Raw genomic sequence first — 17,593 nt, 5'->3', positions numbered from 1 at the left:
TCTTCGTGGTGGACCATTTTTAATGGCCAGTAGTGTATTTGCACGAACTGTTAACACGTAATTCGTAATTATTTACACGAAGTCATTTTCTTAACATATACAAGGTGTTCCAAAAAACACTTTACAATTTTGAAAATTCGTATAAATTTATTCGTATTACCTACAGAGGTGACTGTAGTGTCAACTTGTAGGGAAATTCGTCGAGTTTTTTCTCGCATAGTTCGCTAGTGCCAAATCGCACGGCAAGGAGCGGTAGCAGCGGTTGCGTCAAAAGATGGCTGCCTCTACTGGACCCGAGCCTGCTGGTCGTGTGTTTCGGTTCTAAGAATCGAATTCGGCGACAACAGTTCAGAGTAATTTCCGTACGGACTACGCTAAACGTCCTCCTGGTAGGTTTACAATTTACGAGTGGCACAAATGTTTTGTAGAATCGCGGTGCTCCGTAAGACACGGGAAACGGTCGGGTCGTCTGTGCAGGTACGAGGACAACGTCGAGCGAGTGAGGCAGCGATTTATCGACAGCCCTACGAAATCGATACCACTGATCGATTGCTTCTCGCAAGATGGCGCCAACACCTGGCTGACTACCGGCACTTTGTCAGTGACCGCTTTGCAGGTGAGTGGATGGGCCGCGATGCGCCAGCCGGCCACACCTGACCCCACTCCTCCCGTGCCGGCTTCTCTGGCTACACCTGACCGACCGAGGTGGCGCAGTCGTCGCCACACTCGACTCGCATTCGGGAGCACGACGGTTCCATCCCGCGTCCCGCCGTCCCGATTTCCGTAAATCGCTCCGGGCCGATGCCGGGACGGTTCCTTCGACACAGCGCGGCCGATTTCTTTCCCCATCCGTCCCTTTTCCCCAGTCTGCTGTATTCCCACTCTCCGCACCCTCAGCCGAGGTGGATTCCACCGACTGCCCCTCGGACCCTCCGTCTACCCCTCGTACCGACTTCGACCCTCCCCTGGCACACCCCGTGTTTGTTCCCTCTCTCCCTCCTGCCCCGGGCTTCCCCTACCCGGGATTTTCTTCGGACGCTGCACCCGTGAACGACTCGGCGTATTTTAAATTTGCGTGTCCGATGTCGCGTATCCACCGTGTCGTTTAGTTCTTCGACGTCTCCACTCGCATTACCTGCACTATCTGTGGCCGAAGAGCGCCGTAATTTTGCCGCTGTCGGCCTACCATTGTACAAGGTGTTCAAATAACAATAAAGAAAAAAAAAAAGACCCCGCACGCCGGGTTATCGTACAGTGGCACGTAGCGGTGCGACGAGACGCCGTTATCGGCGGTCGACAGAGTTGGAAAGGGGGCCGCCGCCGCCGGGCAATCACACACGGACGGCGTGCCGCTGCTTCGGCGGACGGACGGCAGTTACGCAGCGAGTAGCGTCGTGACGCGGCGGTGTGGCTCGACACGGGGACAAACTGTCCCGGTACCGTTTCTCCGAGGGAAAATACTCGTCGGCGCGTAGCACGTGGCTCTAGGAATTGCCCGATACTCTCTCCCAGTGTGAGCCGGCGTCTGTTCGGTCCCGCCGCCCCGCCTCACGACATCGTACGAGGTGTAGCTGGAGAGTGTTGGGCGGTGCTATCTGCGTGCTGCTGTGACGAATCTCCTTCCAAAGAGACCCCTCCCGACTGAACACACCGACTCCGACGGTGTTTCCACTTTCGGAAACATTCCTGGAAATTTTCTTCCCCCGAGTGTGTTAAGGACGCTCTCCGTATTTGCCAGGATGTCTCCGATCGAGTCAAATCGCTTCCCTTTCGGTGAAAATTTGAGTTCAGGAAACACGTACGAGTCCGCAAGGGCCGAATCGCGAGAAGCACACGAGTCCTGAATTTGGTCAAAAATTTAGAGACGGAGAAGGCACGGTGAGCCGGAGCAGTGCCACGGTTGTGACGGTACGTCACATAAATATTGACCTTTTAGCGGTTGTAAATCGTAGTTTACGTACTTTACGAATATAGTTAGTGTAAAAGATGTAGTTAATGTTCTTGAAACAACTGATATGCAGCGACAGCATCTTTATTTAATGTTTATGAAAATAAAAAAGGATCGAACGAGACGCGATTGTACGGCCGAGGAGGGGAGGGAGGACGGATTTTGTGGGACGCACACTGTTTTGTTTCAGTATACGGAAGGCAGCCATTGTGCGGCTACACATATTTCGTGTGACTTATTCGTATTTATTGCTAAACTAATCTTGTTATTATTATTACAAAATGAATTTCTTTGTAATAGTTGTCACCTCAAATGCTCGCAGTGGCTAATTATTTTTAATAAGCATTTTTTTTCAGTAATTTGCGCTGCCAGAAGCTCATCTTCCGATGCAGCCTCTGGTCGGCCATTACGCGCCGAAGTATTAATTTATTTTTCATTGTTAACAGTAACTGTAACTGCGAGAGATTTCGTTATAAGAACCTTTTTAAATTGCAACAGATAAGTAATTTACGTTAAAGTTCATGTTTTTAAACTATACAGATTCCACGAGTTCAGTAAGTTTTATCTTGGCCGCTCCACGGCAACAATCGAAATTCTCTCGAGCCTTGCTTTGCAATCAATAAATAGAAACTAACAAAATTACATTCAATTCAGTTAACGGCAACTATATTTTAGCCATCACGTTCAAAATCTGAAGTTCGTACATCAGTAACTGAGGCCCTTCAAGAACCCGTTTCATACTTGTTTGTGCACGTAAGTAAAAGTGACAAGAAAAGACAATATCCCTGAGAGAAAAAAGTATGCTGATAAATTAAAAATAAAAACATATAAAATATGTATGTAATTTTTTTGTATGTGACGTGGCGAATGACAACGCCTTTTCTTCCGCACCTTTTCGCACGGACGCTCGAGGACACATTTGAAGTATTCCTGGTCAATTGTTTGTCCTGCAGGGGTACATTCCTGCTATCCAATACCGGTAGAATAGGAAAAAAAAAAAAATCAGTAACACTGTCTTGACCTTCGACCGACTTTGCCGTCTTATCTTCGGTCGTGGCGAACCCGGGGGTTTCCAACAGCAAAGACTGCACTTTGCTTTCGTCACCTGTAATTACCCCATTTAACAAATCTGGGTAATTTTCGTCCGATTAATCAGTTCTCGGCACACTTCGAGTCGGTATTGTCTCCGGTCACCTGACAACATTTTTCGAACGAATTTTGCAGACACTCGACGCGTGTCCACATCTTCAGTTAAAATTGTCTGAACTGCACAGAAGCTTACACGAAGTTCATCAGCCATCTCCCTAATTGTAAGTCTACGATCACAGCGCACCGAGTCGCCAACTTCCACAACATTTTCATTCGTGTTTGAGGCGGAAGGACTGCCGGACCTTGGTTCATCTTCAAACGATTCGCGGCCATTTTTAAATCTGTCGAACCGGACCAAAACATTTGACCGCCTCGTACAACTGTCTCCGTAAGTTGTTTTTAACAGTTCGTAAGTGTCAGAGGCTGATTTCCCGGTTTTAAAACAAAATTTCGCACAAACTCGTTGCCCAGTTTTTGTGTCCATTTTCACACAGACAGAATCCGCCAACAAGCCCTAACAGAGCCGCACTCGATCAGCTGCCACAACGAATCGAATAAAGGAAACGCAGCAGTTTTCGGTCACGGGGCGTTCGAGGACGAAGCAATGACTCACTCCCCACCCTCCGTGTGCCTGCCCGACAAACCAGTAAGGACTGCCGGATCCATTCTCAAAAGTTTCCAATCACTCCTCGTACAACAGACTCGCGGTGCAATTCCCGGCCACATCTGTGTGTGTGTGTGTGTGTGTGTGTGTGTACACCCGGGCCAGAAGCTGTACCGATACGTGCGTTCGTACAGTTAACTTATTCGTAAATTTCGGTAGACTATGTAATCACTCAAATAACATCACATATCGTCTCATTTCTCCATCGACTTCTAGATGCTTCACTTTTCCATGTCAGACAGTGTATGTGATGGTAGAAATAAAGAAAATTTCCCATTACTGGCACTCGGTACGTGCTACAAAAATGTGCAACAATCTGAAAGTGAAGAGCTTTCACGGTTTGGAACTAGGTCTGCTCTAAAGACAATTACACGGCATCCTTATGCAAAAATGTTGTTACACAGTGCACAATTTTTATACAATGATAAATCTATCTTTGTAGAGTAAAGTGATAAACTTGTACACTCATTACGATAAATTATTTTACACTCTGTATGTTTGTCAGTTATATTAGTTACATTGACAAGTCTCCTGTACATTAAATCAATTATTTATGTATGCATGTAATTGCATTCATGTTGTGACAAGAACTTGGTTTTATCGAATTCTGCAATACTTACAAGGGAACCTCCACATCGCACCCCCCTCAGATTTAGTCATAAGTTGGCACAGTGGATAGGCCTTGAAAAACTGAACACAGATCAATCGGGAAAACAGGAAGAAAATGTGTGGAACTATGAAAAAAAATAAGCAAAATATACAAACTGAGTAGTCCACGCGGTATAGTGTGAGCTCAGGAGCGCCGTGGTCCCGTGGTTAGCGTGAGCAGCTGCGGAACGAGAGGTCCGTGGTTCAAGTCTTCCCTCGAGTGAAAAGGTTACGTTCTTTATTTTCGCAAAGTTATGATCTGTCCGTTCGTTCACTGACGTCTCTGTTCACTGTAATAAGCGACCGCAAAGCAAAACCGTGCGATTAGTAGACGAAAGGACGTGCCTCTCCAATGGGAACCGAAAACATTTGATCGCAAGGTCATAGGTCAACCGATTCCTCCACAGAAAAACACGTCTGATATGTTCTATACGACACTGGTGACGGCATGTGCGTCACATGACAGCAATATGTTGTCGACCCACCTAACTTGTACACTTGGCGAATGGGTAAAAAGATTCTTCTAGCTTTCCCGATTTACATTTTCTTGTGGATGTGATAATCACTCCCAAGAAAGTGATGAAAACATAAGAGTTTGTCACATGAACTGCAACAAATGAATGCAACAAAACAGTTTTCCCTGTGCTCTGTCAAAACATATGTTTTTAACATTTTCAAATTTTTCCGTGTGTAGACCGTCAAATCCCGCAAATGTCCAAGCAAATCTGAACATGTCCTGGAATTTTGGAGAGCGAAGTTAATTGTGTGTCAGTGCCTCAACTTTGATAATTGTCTGAAAATAAAAAATTAAACTTTTCACTCGAGGGAAGACTTGAACCGAGGACCTCTCGTTCCGCAGCTGCTCACGCTAACCACGGCACCACGGCGCTCCAGAGCTCACACCCCCCTTGATGTTGGCTATCTTACGCATGGACTACTCGGTTTGTATATTTTGCTTATTTTTTTCATAGTTGCACACAACTTCTTCCTGTTTTCTCGATTGATCTGTGTTCAGTTTTTCAAGGCCTATCCAGTGTGCCAGCTTATAACTAAATGTGAGGGGGGTGCGATGGGGAGGTTCCCTTGTTAGCAGCATACAATAGTAAGGGGGTTAGCACATACTACATCCGTGCTCGGGATGACTGACATAACGGGTGTTTTAGATATTTGAAAACAGACGGAGTTTTCGACACAGTCGGATCGGTGAGGCAGGGAAGAAGGATCCGTAAGGAGGCAGAGTGAACCGCGGCACTCACCGGCCGCGGGCGCGGGCTTGGGCTGCAGGTGCTGCCGCCTGGCGGCGGCGTTCGCACTCAGCGCCTGGTCGCACTGCGTCTCCAGGGCGCACAGCTCGCCCAAGATGGCGTCCAGCTCCGTCTCCTGCGAGTCTGCGGGCAACACACAAAACAAAAACAAAAATGATTGAAACGGCTCTGAGTACGATGCGACTTAACATCTGACATCTGACATCATCAGTCCCCTAGAAATTAGAACTACTTAAACCGAACTAACCTAAGGACATCACACACATCCGTGCCCGAGGCAGGATTCGAACCCGCGACCGTAGCGGTCGCGTGGTTCCAGACTGAAGCGCCTAGAACCGCCTCGGCCACTCCGGCTGGCGAGACAAAACAGAGAGACATTACCGACGAGTCTATAAACACTTCACCACGGGAACCGGAATCTGGAAACCTTGCCGCGTAGCATCTAAATACCAGGTGATCAAAAAGTCAGTATAAATTTAAGAACTGAATAAATCACGGAATAATGTGGATAGAGAGGTACAAATTGACAGACATGCTTGGAATGACACGGGGTTTTATTACAACCAAAAAAATACAAAAGTTCAAAAAATGTCCGACACATGGCGCTTCATCTGATCAGAATACCAATAATTAGCATAAGAAACTAAGACAAAGCAAAGATGATGTTCTTTACAGGAAATGCTCAATATATCCACCATCATTCCTCAACAATAGCTGTAGTCGAGGAATAATGTTGTGAAGAGCACTATAAAGCATGTCCGGAGTTACGCTGAGGCATTGGCGTCGGATGTTGTCTTTCAGCATCCCTAGAGATGTCGGTCGATCACGATACACTTGCGACTTCAGGTAACCGCAAAGCAAATAATGGCACGGACTGAGGTCTGGGGAGCTGGGAGGCCTAGCGTGACGAAAGTGGCGGCTGAGTTACACGATCACCACCATACGACGCGCGCAAGAGATTTTTCACGCGTCTAGTAATATGGGGTGGAGCGCCATCCTGCATATAAACATCGTACCTACCAGCAGGTGTTTATCAACCACGCTGGGGATGATGCGACTCTGTAACATATCGGCGTACCTCTCACCCGTCACGGTAGCAGTTAGGAAACTAGAATCACGCATTTCCTCGAAGAAAAAAGGCCCGGTAACGGTAGATGTAAATCCAACCCATACCGTGACTTTCTCGTCGTGCAGTGGAGTTTCGACGACAGATCTAGGATTTTCGGTGGCCCAAATTCTGCAGTTGTGAGCGGTGACAGACCCACGGAGCGTGAAATGAGCTTCGATGGTCGAAAACAGGTTACTCGATCAATCGTCATCTTCCGCCATCTTTTGAAACGCCCACACCGCAAATGCCCTCCGCTTCACTGAATCGCCAGGTAACAGTTTACGATGCCGACGGATTTTGTACGGATAGCATCGGAGGGTACGCTCAAGTGCCAACCAAACAGTAGTGTACGGAATGCCGGTGCGACGTGTGACTGCACAAGCGCTGACTTCCCCGTGCACAGACCAACACGCCACAGTCTCCATTTCTTCCTGAACCGTCTCAGCAGCATTACGCCTCGTGTTCGGTCGGCCACTACGCCGTCTATCGTCTAAACAACCCGTGGCTTCGAACTTCGAAATCATTCTCGCCGCAGCTGCATTTGTCCACGGACCTTTACCCGTCCGAATCCCCTTCCTATGGCGACAGGATCGTAACGCTGAACTAGCACATAGCGGCTGCTGGCGCATCTGACTCTCTCTCTCTCTCTCATTACAGCTCCTTTTATACACGATTGTCATCCGCAGTCACTGACGTTTTTCTGTCCAGCGCCATCGGTCGGACATTTTCTGAACTTTATTTTTTTTTTTTTTTTTTTTTTTTGGTTGTAATAAAACCCCGTGTCATTCCAAGCATGTGTGTCAATTTTTACCTCTCTATGTACATTATTCCGTGGTTTATTCAGTTTTCAAATTTGATCAGCCGGTACCTTAACGACGAGACCGGAAGAGTGTAGAGTGTGACCCCCCGTCCGCGCCAGAAGAAGAGCTCAACCCCAGCAAGAACCGAAGGAACTTGTGCTGCCGCGTCGGCCCCGTCCTGCGTAAACTCTCACACCGACACCTGTCAACAGCTGCTGTTTCCATTCCATCTTGTCTACGGACAACCGACATAATAGTGGACAGTGCACACTTTGGTGTCCCGAGAAACACGAGCGAGACAGTCAGCTGGCCGTCGAGATTAGGTTTCCTGTGAACGTGCACAGTTCCGAGTTTCTCGGCCGATCGCCGATCCTTGGCAGCCAGCGGGAGGTGCTCCGCCCTCTGTCCCCTGCTCCACTGCCTCCAGACAGCCCACACCGCTGCTGCTGCTGCTACTCCCCACCCCCTCCTCCACCCACCTCCCACAGACTGCCGATACCGCTGTGCTAGCCCTCTTAGCACACATTTCGCAAGTCTCGACTGTCCCTCAGCCGTTTTACCTCGTGGTGCCGAGACAATAATTACACTCGAAGAGCTCCTTCACACAGTAACTTTTACCTGTCTCTTTGTAACCCTCCCTGCTGCAAAGTTGAGAGACTAAACTACGTCGAACTTAACCTCGACTAAACCGAGTCGAAAAACTCACGTATTAAATGTACACCAGAAACTGCACTCCACTAACCTGACCTAACCTCTCGCAAGCCTCCACTCCGCCAGGTTTCCGTCGGCGGCGCCACATCCTCCGACCCCGTCCACTCCTCGTTTACTACGATACCCTAACCTCAACCCTTTACAAACTCGTCCATTTTCCACTGCTCTAGCTCCCAGTCGAATGCCCGCACGTCTCGCAAACGCCACACACGTCAGTTGCGGTGCCGAGACACTGCAGTCCAGATCGGACATCCGGCCGTCGAGGTCTACGTTTCCTGTGAGTAACCGAAGTTGCTTTAAGTTACTTTACGCGAAAACGAGGAGGACTCTTCCGAAAGAGCACGCCCCAGTCCGGTCCACAGACTTTCCCGACCCAAACTCGTCCTCCGCACCTGACGACCACAGCGTCGACAGGACGTGGAACAGTAGTCCTCAGCTCTCCTACAGTTTCACCGTCCCCCCCCCCCCTCCTCCTCCGCCCCGGCCGGCAGAGTCACTTACGAGCCGACACCAGTTCGTCCCGGCGACCGACACGCCTCGCTGCGATGCCGACTCGACTGCCTCCCCCCCCCCGCGGGACCATGTGTACCATGCACTGGCCTTACCCTGCCAGCCGGAGCTAACCCCCTGCTCCGCATTCTTCCTCGGCCGACAATTCCGTAATCCCTGAGTGCCGACCATTCTGCAGTGCACGGTCGGTCGGTTTGTGGGGGTCGGAGGGACCAGAGGAGACCACTGGTCTGCTGCACAACCCTGCTGTAATTACACTACCGATCATTAAAATTGCTACACCACGAAGATGACGTGCTACAGACGCGAAATTTAGCCGACAGGAAGAAGATGCCGTGATACGCAAATGATTAGGTTTTCAGAGCATTTACACGAGGTTGGCGCCGGTGGCGATACCTACAACGTGCTGACATGCGAAAACTTTCCAACCGATTTCTCATACACAAACAGCAGTTGACCGGCGTTGCCTGGTGAAACGTTGTTGTGATGCCTCGTGTAAGGAGGAGGAATGCGTACCATCACGTTTCCGACTTTCATAAATGTCGGATTGTAGCCTATCTCGATTGCGGTTTATCGTAGCGCGACATTGCTTCTCGCATTGGTCGAGATCCAATGACTGTTAGCAGAATATGGAATCGGTGGGTTCAGGAGGGTAATACGGAACGCCGTGCTGGATCCCAACGACCTCGTATCACTTGCAGTCGAGATGACAGGCATCTTATCCGCACGGCTGTAACGGATCGTGCAGCCACGTCTCGATCCCAGAGTCAACAGATGGGGACGTTTGCAAGACAACAACCATCTGGACGAACAGTTCGACGACGTTTGCAGCAGCATGGACTATCAGCTCGGAGACCGTGGCTGCGGTTAGCCTTGACGCTGCATCACAGACAGGAGCGCCTGCGATGGTGTACTCGACGACGAACCTGGGTGCACGAATGGCAAAATGACATTTTTTCGGATGAATCCAGGTTCTGTTTACAGCATCACGATGGTCGCATCCGTGTTTAGCGACATCGCGGTGAACGCACATTGGAAGCGTGTATTCGTCACCGCAGTACTTGCGTATCACCCGGCGTGATGGTATGGGGTGCCATTGGTTACACGTCTCGGTCACCTCTTGTTCGCATTGACGGCACTTTGAACAGTGGACGTTACATTTCAGATGTGTTACGACCCGTGGCTCTGCCCTTCATTCGATCCCTGCGAATCCCTACTTTTCGGCAGGATAATGCACGACCGCATGTTGCAGGTCCTGTACGGGCCTTTCTGGATACAGAAAATGTTCGACTGCTGCCCTGGCCAGCACATTCTCCAGATCTCTCACCAATTTAAAACGTCTGGTCAATGGTGGCCGAGCAACTGCCTCGTCACAATACGCCAGTCACTAATCTACATGAACTGTGGTATCGTGTTGAAGCTGCATGGGCAGCTGTACCTGTACACGCCATCCGAGCTCTGTTTGACTCAATGCCCAGGCGTATCGAGGCCGTTATTACGGCCAGAGGCGGTTGTTCTGGGTACTGATTTCTCAGAATGTTTGCACCCAAATTGCGTGAAAATGTGATCACATGTCAGTTCTGGTATAATATATTTGTCCAATGAATACCCGTTTATGATCTGTATTTCTTCTTGGTGTAGCAATTTTGATGCCCAGTAGTGTAAATTCCGCCAGCATCGGAATGTGGCACCTGTTTCAGGCCGGCCTGTCTCAACAGCTGAGGTCATCAGCCGGGTCGAAGCTTCTGCCAAATATTTCGAAGAAACCACCGATGCCGGCTGCACAGCACGACAGCGCGTACATTCGCCTCGCAACGAGGGCACTTGGTGGCTTCCGACAAACTTGACGTAACAATTCAAACCTTCCCTAAACTTTTCCGTTCTTACGCGCTTAATGTCAAATAATAAACATATTAACTGACTTCTACAGTCATCGGATGTGTGAACCTCTTTTGTACACTGGAATTCAACTCTTTACAGAATTGCGAGCCGGGAGGGTTACTGGTGCAATCGATCACGAGACTGAGACACGGATAAGCCGCTTAGCCCACTAGTTGCAACAGAAAGAAATTCAGACAGTGGCAGCTGCAAATTTAAAAGGCATTCTTCTGCGGCATCTGTTTCCTTGTAATGTGAAACCAGTGCGGGCAGTTCCGGAGCACTGGTCCGGCATTTATCGAGTACACACATCGCACGTCACACGAATCTGGCGACCCGATTCTGGAACCGTAACAGGAAGAGTACAGCCCCTATGAAAATGGCATCAAAGTTTCCCGAGTAAAGTAAACTGGAACCTTCAGAAGTATGCCAATATTCTCGGACAAATTTGTCGGGTACATATAGACAACCAGTGATGGAGGAAGAGTTTGTGACTGTCCCGATACCACTGTCTTATCTTATAAAGCGACCCTGAGAATAAGGCACAGAGGCAGGTAGACACTTTTTTTTCTTTCCTTTCATTCCATAAGCGAATGGGACAGACAAAGAAATTGCTAATATTGGCGAGAGGTCCCCTCCACCAGGTACTGCACAGTGGCCTGTGAAGTACGTACGTACATGTGGGTGCCGCAGCAGCAGCAGTTGGAAACGATACTCACCCTCTAGGTTGGCCATGCTGAACCTGTAGCTGTCTATCCTCGGCGTGTTGAGATGCGAGTTGAGTGGCCGCATCGCGCATTGCGCCACGCTGTCCAGGCCCTGCAACGACAGCAACACCGACATCAGAAACACCGTCGACACCGACATAATTAAGCATAACATCAACACCGACATCATCAACCATACCATCAACACTGAAATCATCAACCATACCATCAACACTTACACCATCAACCATGCCATCAACACAGGCACCATCAACAGGGGCACCATCAACCATGGCGTCATCAACCACACCATGAACACTTACATCACCAACCACACCATCTACACTTACATCATCAACCACACCATCAACACTGGCACCATCAATCATGGCGTCATCAACTGCACCATCAACTTGTCACCTGGCAACACTTTCAGATGCGTAAAGGTGAAAGAAAACATTGCTGTTAAAGTGATGCAACTAACTTAAGAAGTCAGGCAAATGATTCAAACTCTAACAGTGTACCACAACAACAACCGAAGCTTGTTAATTCGATTAGTTCCCGCCGCGAGACGATTTTACACCTACAAACATGACATTCCCGATACCGCCGTTGTGTTTATTACACTCACACTGTCAACTGGGCGCTCTAATTTGTTGCATACACTGCTCAAGTCATTGTCTGTGCCAAGTCAGCACCTGGAAGCTTTTCACCGCGAAGTAGAGGGCTCACGCTGGGTCAGCCTGGCAGCTGTAAGATGACTAACCCGTCTGCCGCAACTCGAATCCCGTGACCTGGCAGAGTGTCATAGGTCGAGGTCAAATGGGCCAGTCGAAAGTGGCAGTCAAGTGGGGCCACAGCTGTTGAAGCTCAGCAGAAATCTCTCTCTCTCTCTCTCTCTCTCTCTCTCCCATCCCCCCTGCCTCTCTCACTTCCTAGGTGCAGCCCTACACATCGACTGGGCATAAATTTTGAAGGGAACAATGTGTAAAGAAAACATTTTTTTAATTTTATAATCCAGCCTCACGTCGTGGCATCGCGACTGCTTCCGAAATCTTAATAGACCGCGATCAGAAGATCTGAATACTTGACACATTAACTTGTCAAAATCTAAAGTTATATGTTACTACGTAACATACTCTAATCAGCCTATCTGATGAAGACTTACTAGTCAAGTCGAAAGAAGTCATGACAACAACTGTGTTCCCTGAAGCCGTAGAGGTGTTCCGGCCTTGACTTTACAATTACACATCAGAAAACAAATGTAACGTAACAACAACACCGCTCCAGCGAGTCCTGGAGACAGTGTAAGGTTGGACACCACACCCAGATGAACCTACACGCACGCAGTGACAAAGGTTACGTACAGTGAAATGCATAGCCGCTACCTTCTGCAACTGCAAACCTGCAGTGTCTGTATCAAACATAAAAGACGTCACTGCTGATGACAATGATTAAAAAAAGGCACCACTATTCAGTTGCAAAATGCGACTACAACTGATCTACACAACCAAAAATGAATTTTTGTTATGTTCGTCGTCTGAGCGTTACTAAACGATTCATCCGATTGCGATGAAATTTTGGCCAATTCTTCGTACTGCCGCGGAGGTTCGTAGCCAAACAAAAAAAGAAAAAAGTACGACATGCAGTTAAGTGGAAATGATGTCATAAAACAATGAGACGCCACCGTACGAAAACAGACAGATTTTTGCATCCGTTACTTGACAACGAGAGCATTTGGTGTCCTGCAACATACTGTAACCCTTATTTCAAACCTTAACGAATTTTTTTTTCTCGCTCACAGGCCGCACAAAATCCTGAAATGAAAAAACTTTATCGCCCGCGTTTTCGCTGTTGATGCAGTAAAAGTGCTGAAGTTTTAATTTATTGCTCCCGTACTACTATCTTTATTCACAACACGTTTCATAAACAGCATTCACATCTACCGTTGAATGTACCACTGACAGAACTGCAGCATTGTACGACACACGATTCAGGAGACATTTCCCGGGTGAAAATGAGACTACAGGGATAAACCTGCCCGAGACACGAGTAAAATATACATGTAAGTATGTGTAAAGTATGTTAAATATTTAACACGTACGTGCAAGGGCAAAGCCACTGGTAGACAGCTCACCCTAAACCCTTGGAACGATTTCAACCAAATTTGGCACACATATTAGATACGATTCAGGTTCAAAATGGTTCAAATGGCTCTGAGCACTATGGGACTTAACAGCTGTGGTCATCAGTCCCCTAGAACTTAGAAATACTTAAACCTAATTAACCTAAGCACATCACACACATCCATGCCCGAGGCAGGATTCGAACCTGCGAACGTAGCAGTCGCGCGGTTCCGGACTGCGCGCCTAGAACCGCTAGACCACCGCGGCCGGCTACGATTCAGGAAGAAGTTGTAAGAACAACCAGTCTTCTATTGCGGCGCGGGTTATAACGTGGGTGGACAGAGAAAGGAGAGGGGAAGTGCACACAGGGGGGAGGAGATGGAATTAGAGGGGCAGAGGAGGGGAAAGAGGCAGGGTGAGAGGACTATAAAGACTGCATACTGAGCCAGTTTATAGGAAAAGATGAGAACGGCTGCACCGAAACTGCTTTTTTTTATATTCGTAATAATCCATGTAAGGTGGTTAGGGAAAGCAAATTGGAAGAGTTTCCTGGAAAATTCGGGAAAACTGGAAGTCCCTTTTCCTACGGTTTTTGTATGAACTCACGCTTCGCATGATGGATATACGTAATTCTTTTTTTTTTTTTTTTTTTGTTTTTGTTTTGTGCTTCATGGTTCTGGAAATGTTTTTAGGGAAAACAATCGGGGCAATTGCAAAGGGAAGTCGGAAATTTCGATCAAACTGCAAAAACCACAATTTTTGTAAGCACTCTGGATCATAGCTGACGAAAGGAAAGGGCGTACTTCGTTGATTCCTTTTCTTCCGTTTTGCTCCCGGGATGCATGTAACTCGATGCTTTGAATTTTAAAAAAAGACAAAAACTGGAAGAGAAAGGCATTTCAGGCTAAATTAAAATAACGCTTGCTTTTACTATTGGTTGTTTCGCGATCTGCCCAACAAATGCAGGTATTTTATTTCTATTCCTATCCACAGAGCTTACGCAGAAAAATTACCCTGTGGTTAAGTCAGTACATGTTGTTGTTGTGGTCTTCAGTCCTGAGACTGGTTTGATGCAGCTCTCCATGCTACTCTATCCTGTGCAAGCTTCTTCATCTCCCAGTACCTACTGCAACCTACATCCTTCTGAATCTGCTTAGTGTATTCATCTCTTGGTCTCCCTCTACGATTTTTACCCTCCACGCTGCCCTCCAATGCTAAATTTGTGATCCCTTGATGCCTCAAAACATGTCCTACCAACCGATCCCTTCTTCTAGTCAAGTTGTGCCACAAACTCCTCTTCTCCCAAATCCTATTCAATACCTCCTCATTAGTTACGTGATCTACGCACCTTATCTTCAGCATTCTTCTGTAGCACCACATTTCGAAAGCTTCTATTCTCTTCTTGTCCAAACTGGTTATCGTCCACGCTTCACTTCAATACATGGCTACACTCCACACAAATACTTTCAGAAACGACTTCCTGACACTTAAATCAATACTCGATGTTAACAAATTTCTCTTCTTCAGAAACGCTTTCCTTGCCATTGCCAGTCTACATTTTATATCCTCTCTACTTCGACCATCATCAGTTATTTTGCTCCCCAAATAGCAAAACTCCTTTACTACTTTAACTGTCTCATTCCGTAATCTAATTCCCTCAGCATCACCCCACTTAATTCGACTACATTCCATTATCCTCGTTTTGCTTTTGTTGATGTTCATCTTATATCCTCCCTTCAAGACACCATCAATTCCGTTCAACTCCTCTTCCAAGTCCTTTGCTGTCTCCGAGAGAATTATAATGTCATCGGCGAACCTCAAAGTTTTTATTTCTTCTCCATAGACTTTAATACCTACTCCGAACTTTTCTTTTGTTTCTCTTACTGCTTGCTCCATATACAGATTAAATAACATCGGGGAGAGGTTACAACCCTGTCTCACTCTCTTCCCAACCACTGCTTCCCTTTCATGTCCCTCGACTCTTATTACTACCATCTGGTTTCTGTACAAATTGTAAATAGCATTCGCTCCCTGTATTTTACCCCTGCCACCTTCAGAATTTGAAAGAGAGTATTCCATCAACATTGTCAAAAGTTTTCTCTATGTCTACAAATGGTAAAAAGGTAGGTATGCCTATCTTTCTTCTAAGATAAGTCGTAGGGTCAGTATTGCCTCACGTGTTCCAACATTTCTAATGGCTCTGAGCACTATGGGACTTAACATCTGTGGTCATCAGTCCCCTAGAACTTAGAACTAATTAAACCTAACTAACCTAAGGACAGCACACAACACCCAGCCATCACGAGGCAGAGAAAATCCCTGATCCCGCCGGGAATCGAACCCGGGAACCCGGGCGTGGGAAGCGAGGACGCTACCGCACGACCACGAGATGCGGGCCAACATTTCTACAGAATCCAAACTGATCTTCCCCGAGGTGGGCTTCTACCAGTTTTTCCATTCGTCTGTAAAGAATTCGCGTTAGTATTTTGCAGCTGTAACTTATTAAACTTTCACATCTGTCGACACCTGCTTTCTTTGGGATAGGAATTATTATATTCTTCTTGAAGTCTGAGGGTATTTCGCCTGTCTCATACATCTTGCTCACCAGATGGTAGAGTTTTGTCAGGACTGGCTCTCCCAAGGCTGTCAGTAGTTCTAATGGAATCTTCTCTACTCCCGGGACCTTGCTTTGACTCAGGTCTTTCAGTGCTCTGTCAAACTCTTGACGCAGTATCGTGTCTCCCATTTCATCTTCATCTACATCCTCTTCCATTTCCATAATATTGTCCTCAAGTACATCGCCCTTGTATAGACCCTCTATATACTCCTTCCACATTTCTGCTTTCCCCTCTTAGCTTAGAACTGGGTTTCCGTCTGAGCTCTTGATATTCATACAAGTGGTTCTCTTTTCTCCAAAGGTCTCTTTAATTTTCCTGTAGGCAGTATCCATGTTACCCCTAGTGAGATAAGCCTGTACATCCTTACATCTTACGTCAACGACAGAGGCCTGTAATTGTGTTGTTCTGCCCGGCGACTGTGTCTGCCCTTTGCCCCTCGCTGGGTGCCCTTCGTACGGCGCCCTACGGGACCGCCGGGAGGCGTTCGAGCGACGAATGTTGCAGCGCTCGGTGCCCGCGGCTAGAATGCCCTCCGCCACGCACTGCCGGCACGGTCGCCGCTATTGATCGGCCGGCCGTCGGCGCTGCCAACCCTGCGGCCCGGAAATCCCCCAGCGGCAGCCAGTCCGCGCTGCAGGGAATTCGGCCGCCGGTCACCCTGCGGTGCCAACATCACCGTGACGTCACCAAAGCAGTCTTCTTTATCGGTCCCTTGCAAAAAGCGGGGCAGGGGAGAGGGGTGACCGCAGAGGTAAGGGGTCACGTGTCTGTGATAGCCGGCTGACATTCTGTATGCCTAGCGTGACAACAGGGTCAAAATTTAAACATTTCCTCCAGCCCGGCCAAACCGAGCAAGTCGGTTGGCTGTTTCGCGCTCGCTAGATGTCGTCCACAGTGGACATAAGACGGCGCGTAGAAGCACCGTTTGTTCGTGGGCGGTTCCTGAGGAAACGGCGAAAAACCGTCCTCTTTTTTGGTGACAGTACTACCATTGGTGGGGGGGGGGGGGGAGGGGGAGCCACTTTTATATTTTATATTCCTGACAATTCGTCGAAATTTCTACCGTATGTTCTTAAAACGGTGTTCTCGGCCAACCTCTAAACTTTATTTGGTATCACAATTAGTTAGTGACACCAAGAGGTTCAAAATTACCGTACTTGCTGCAGGTAAAATGTGTGTCTAGTATCCAGTCTGAGAAGTAAATGTGGTTTTAACTCGCGAGTCGAACCGATGGCCAGGCTTCCGGGGTCATTGCGAGGCTCCTGACGTCACCATCTCCTAGTCGGCATTTTTTCCACCGATATAACTCGCCGAGGCGCTGCCTCTGTCTGACTGGCACTTTCGTGCTGTAACACCTCGGTTCAGTTTACAGCAAAAAAAGCTATAGAAAGAATAATTTAAAATTAAGAATAGAATTTTTAGAGGGGAAAACAGCGTAGGAAAAAAAATGGTTCAAATGGCTCTGAGCACTGTGGGACTTGATATCTGAGGTCGTCAGTCCCCTATAACTTAGAACTACTT

General features: G+C 47.7%; 1 protein-coding gene across 1 annotated transcript in view; it reads right to left on the bottom strand.

Annotated features, from left to right (window-relative positions):
* Positions 1–17,593, bottom strand: part of LOC124720477 (ras-associated and pleckstrin homology domains-containing protein 1) — a 541,520-nt gene that overhangs the window by 65,180 nt on the left and 458,747 nt on the right. Inside the window, exons 3-4 of the mRNA XM_047245837.1 lie at positions 11,341–11,440; positions 5,606–5,737 (exon numbers count right to left, since the gene is read on the bottom strand). Coding sequence (XP_047101793.1) covers positions 5,606–5,737; positions 11,341–11,440 — 232 coding nt within the window. The remainder of the gene's footprint in view (positions 1–5,605; positions 5,738–11,340; positions 11,441–17,593) is intronic.

This window comes from Schistocerca piceifrons, chromosome 11 (genome assembly GCF_021461385.2).
Source record: "Schistocerca piceifrons isolate TAMUIC-IGC-003096 chromosome 11, iqSchPice1.1, whole genome shotgun sequence".
NCBI classification, from domain to species: domain Eukaryota; kingdom Metazoa; phylum Arthropoda; class Insecta; order Orthoptera; family Acrididae; genus Schistocerca; species Schistocerca piceifrons.
This window is presented reverse-complemented; position numbering and strand designations above follow the sequence as displayed.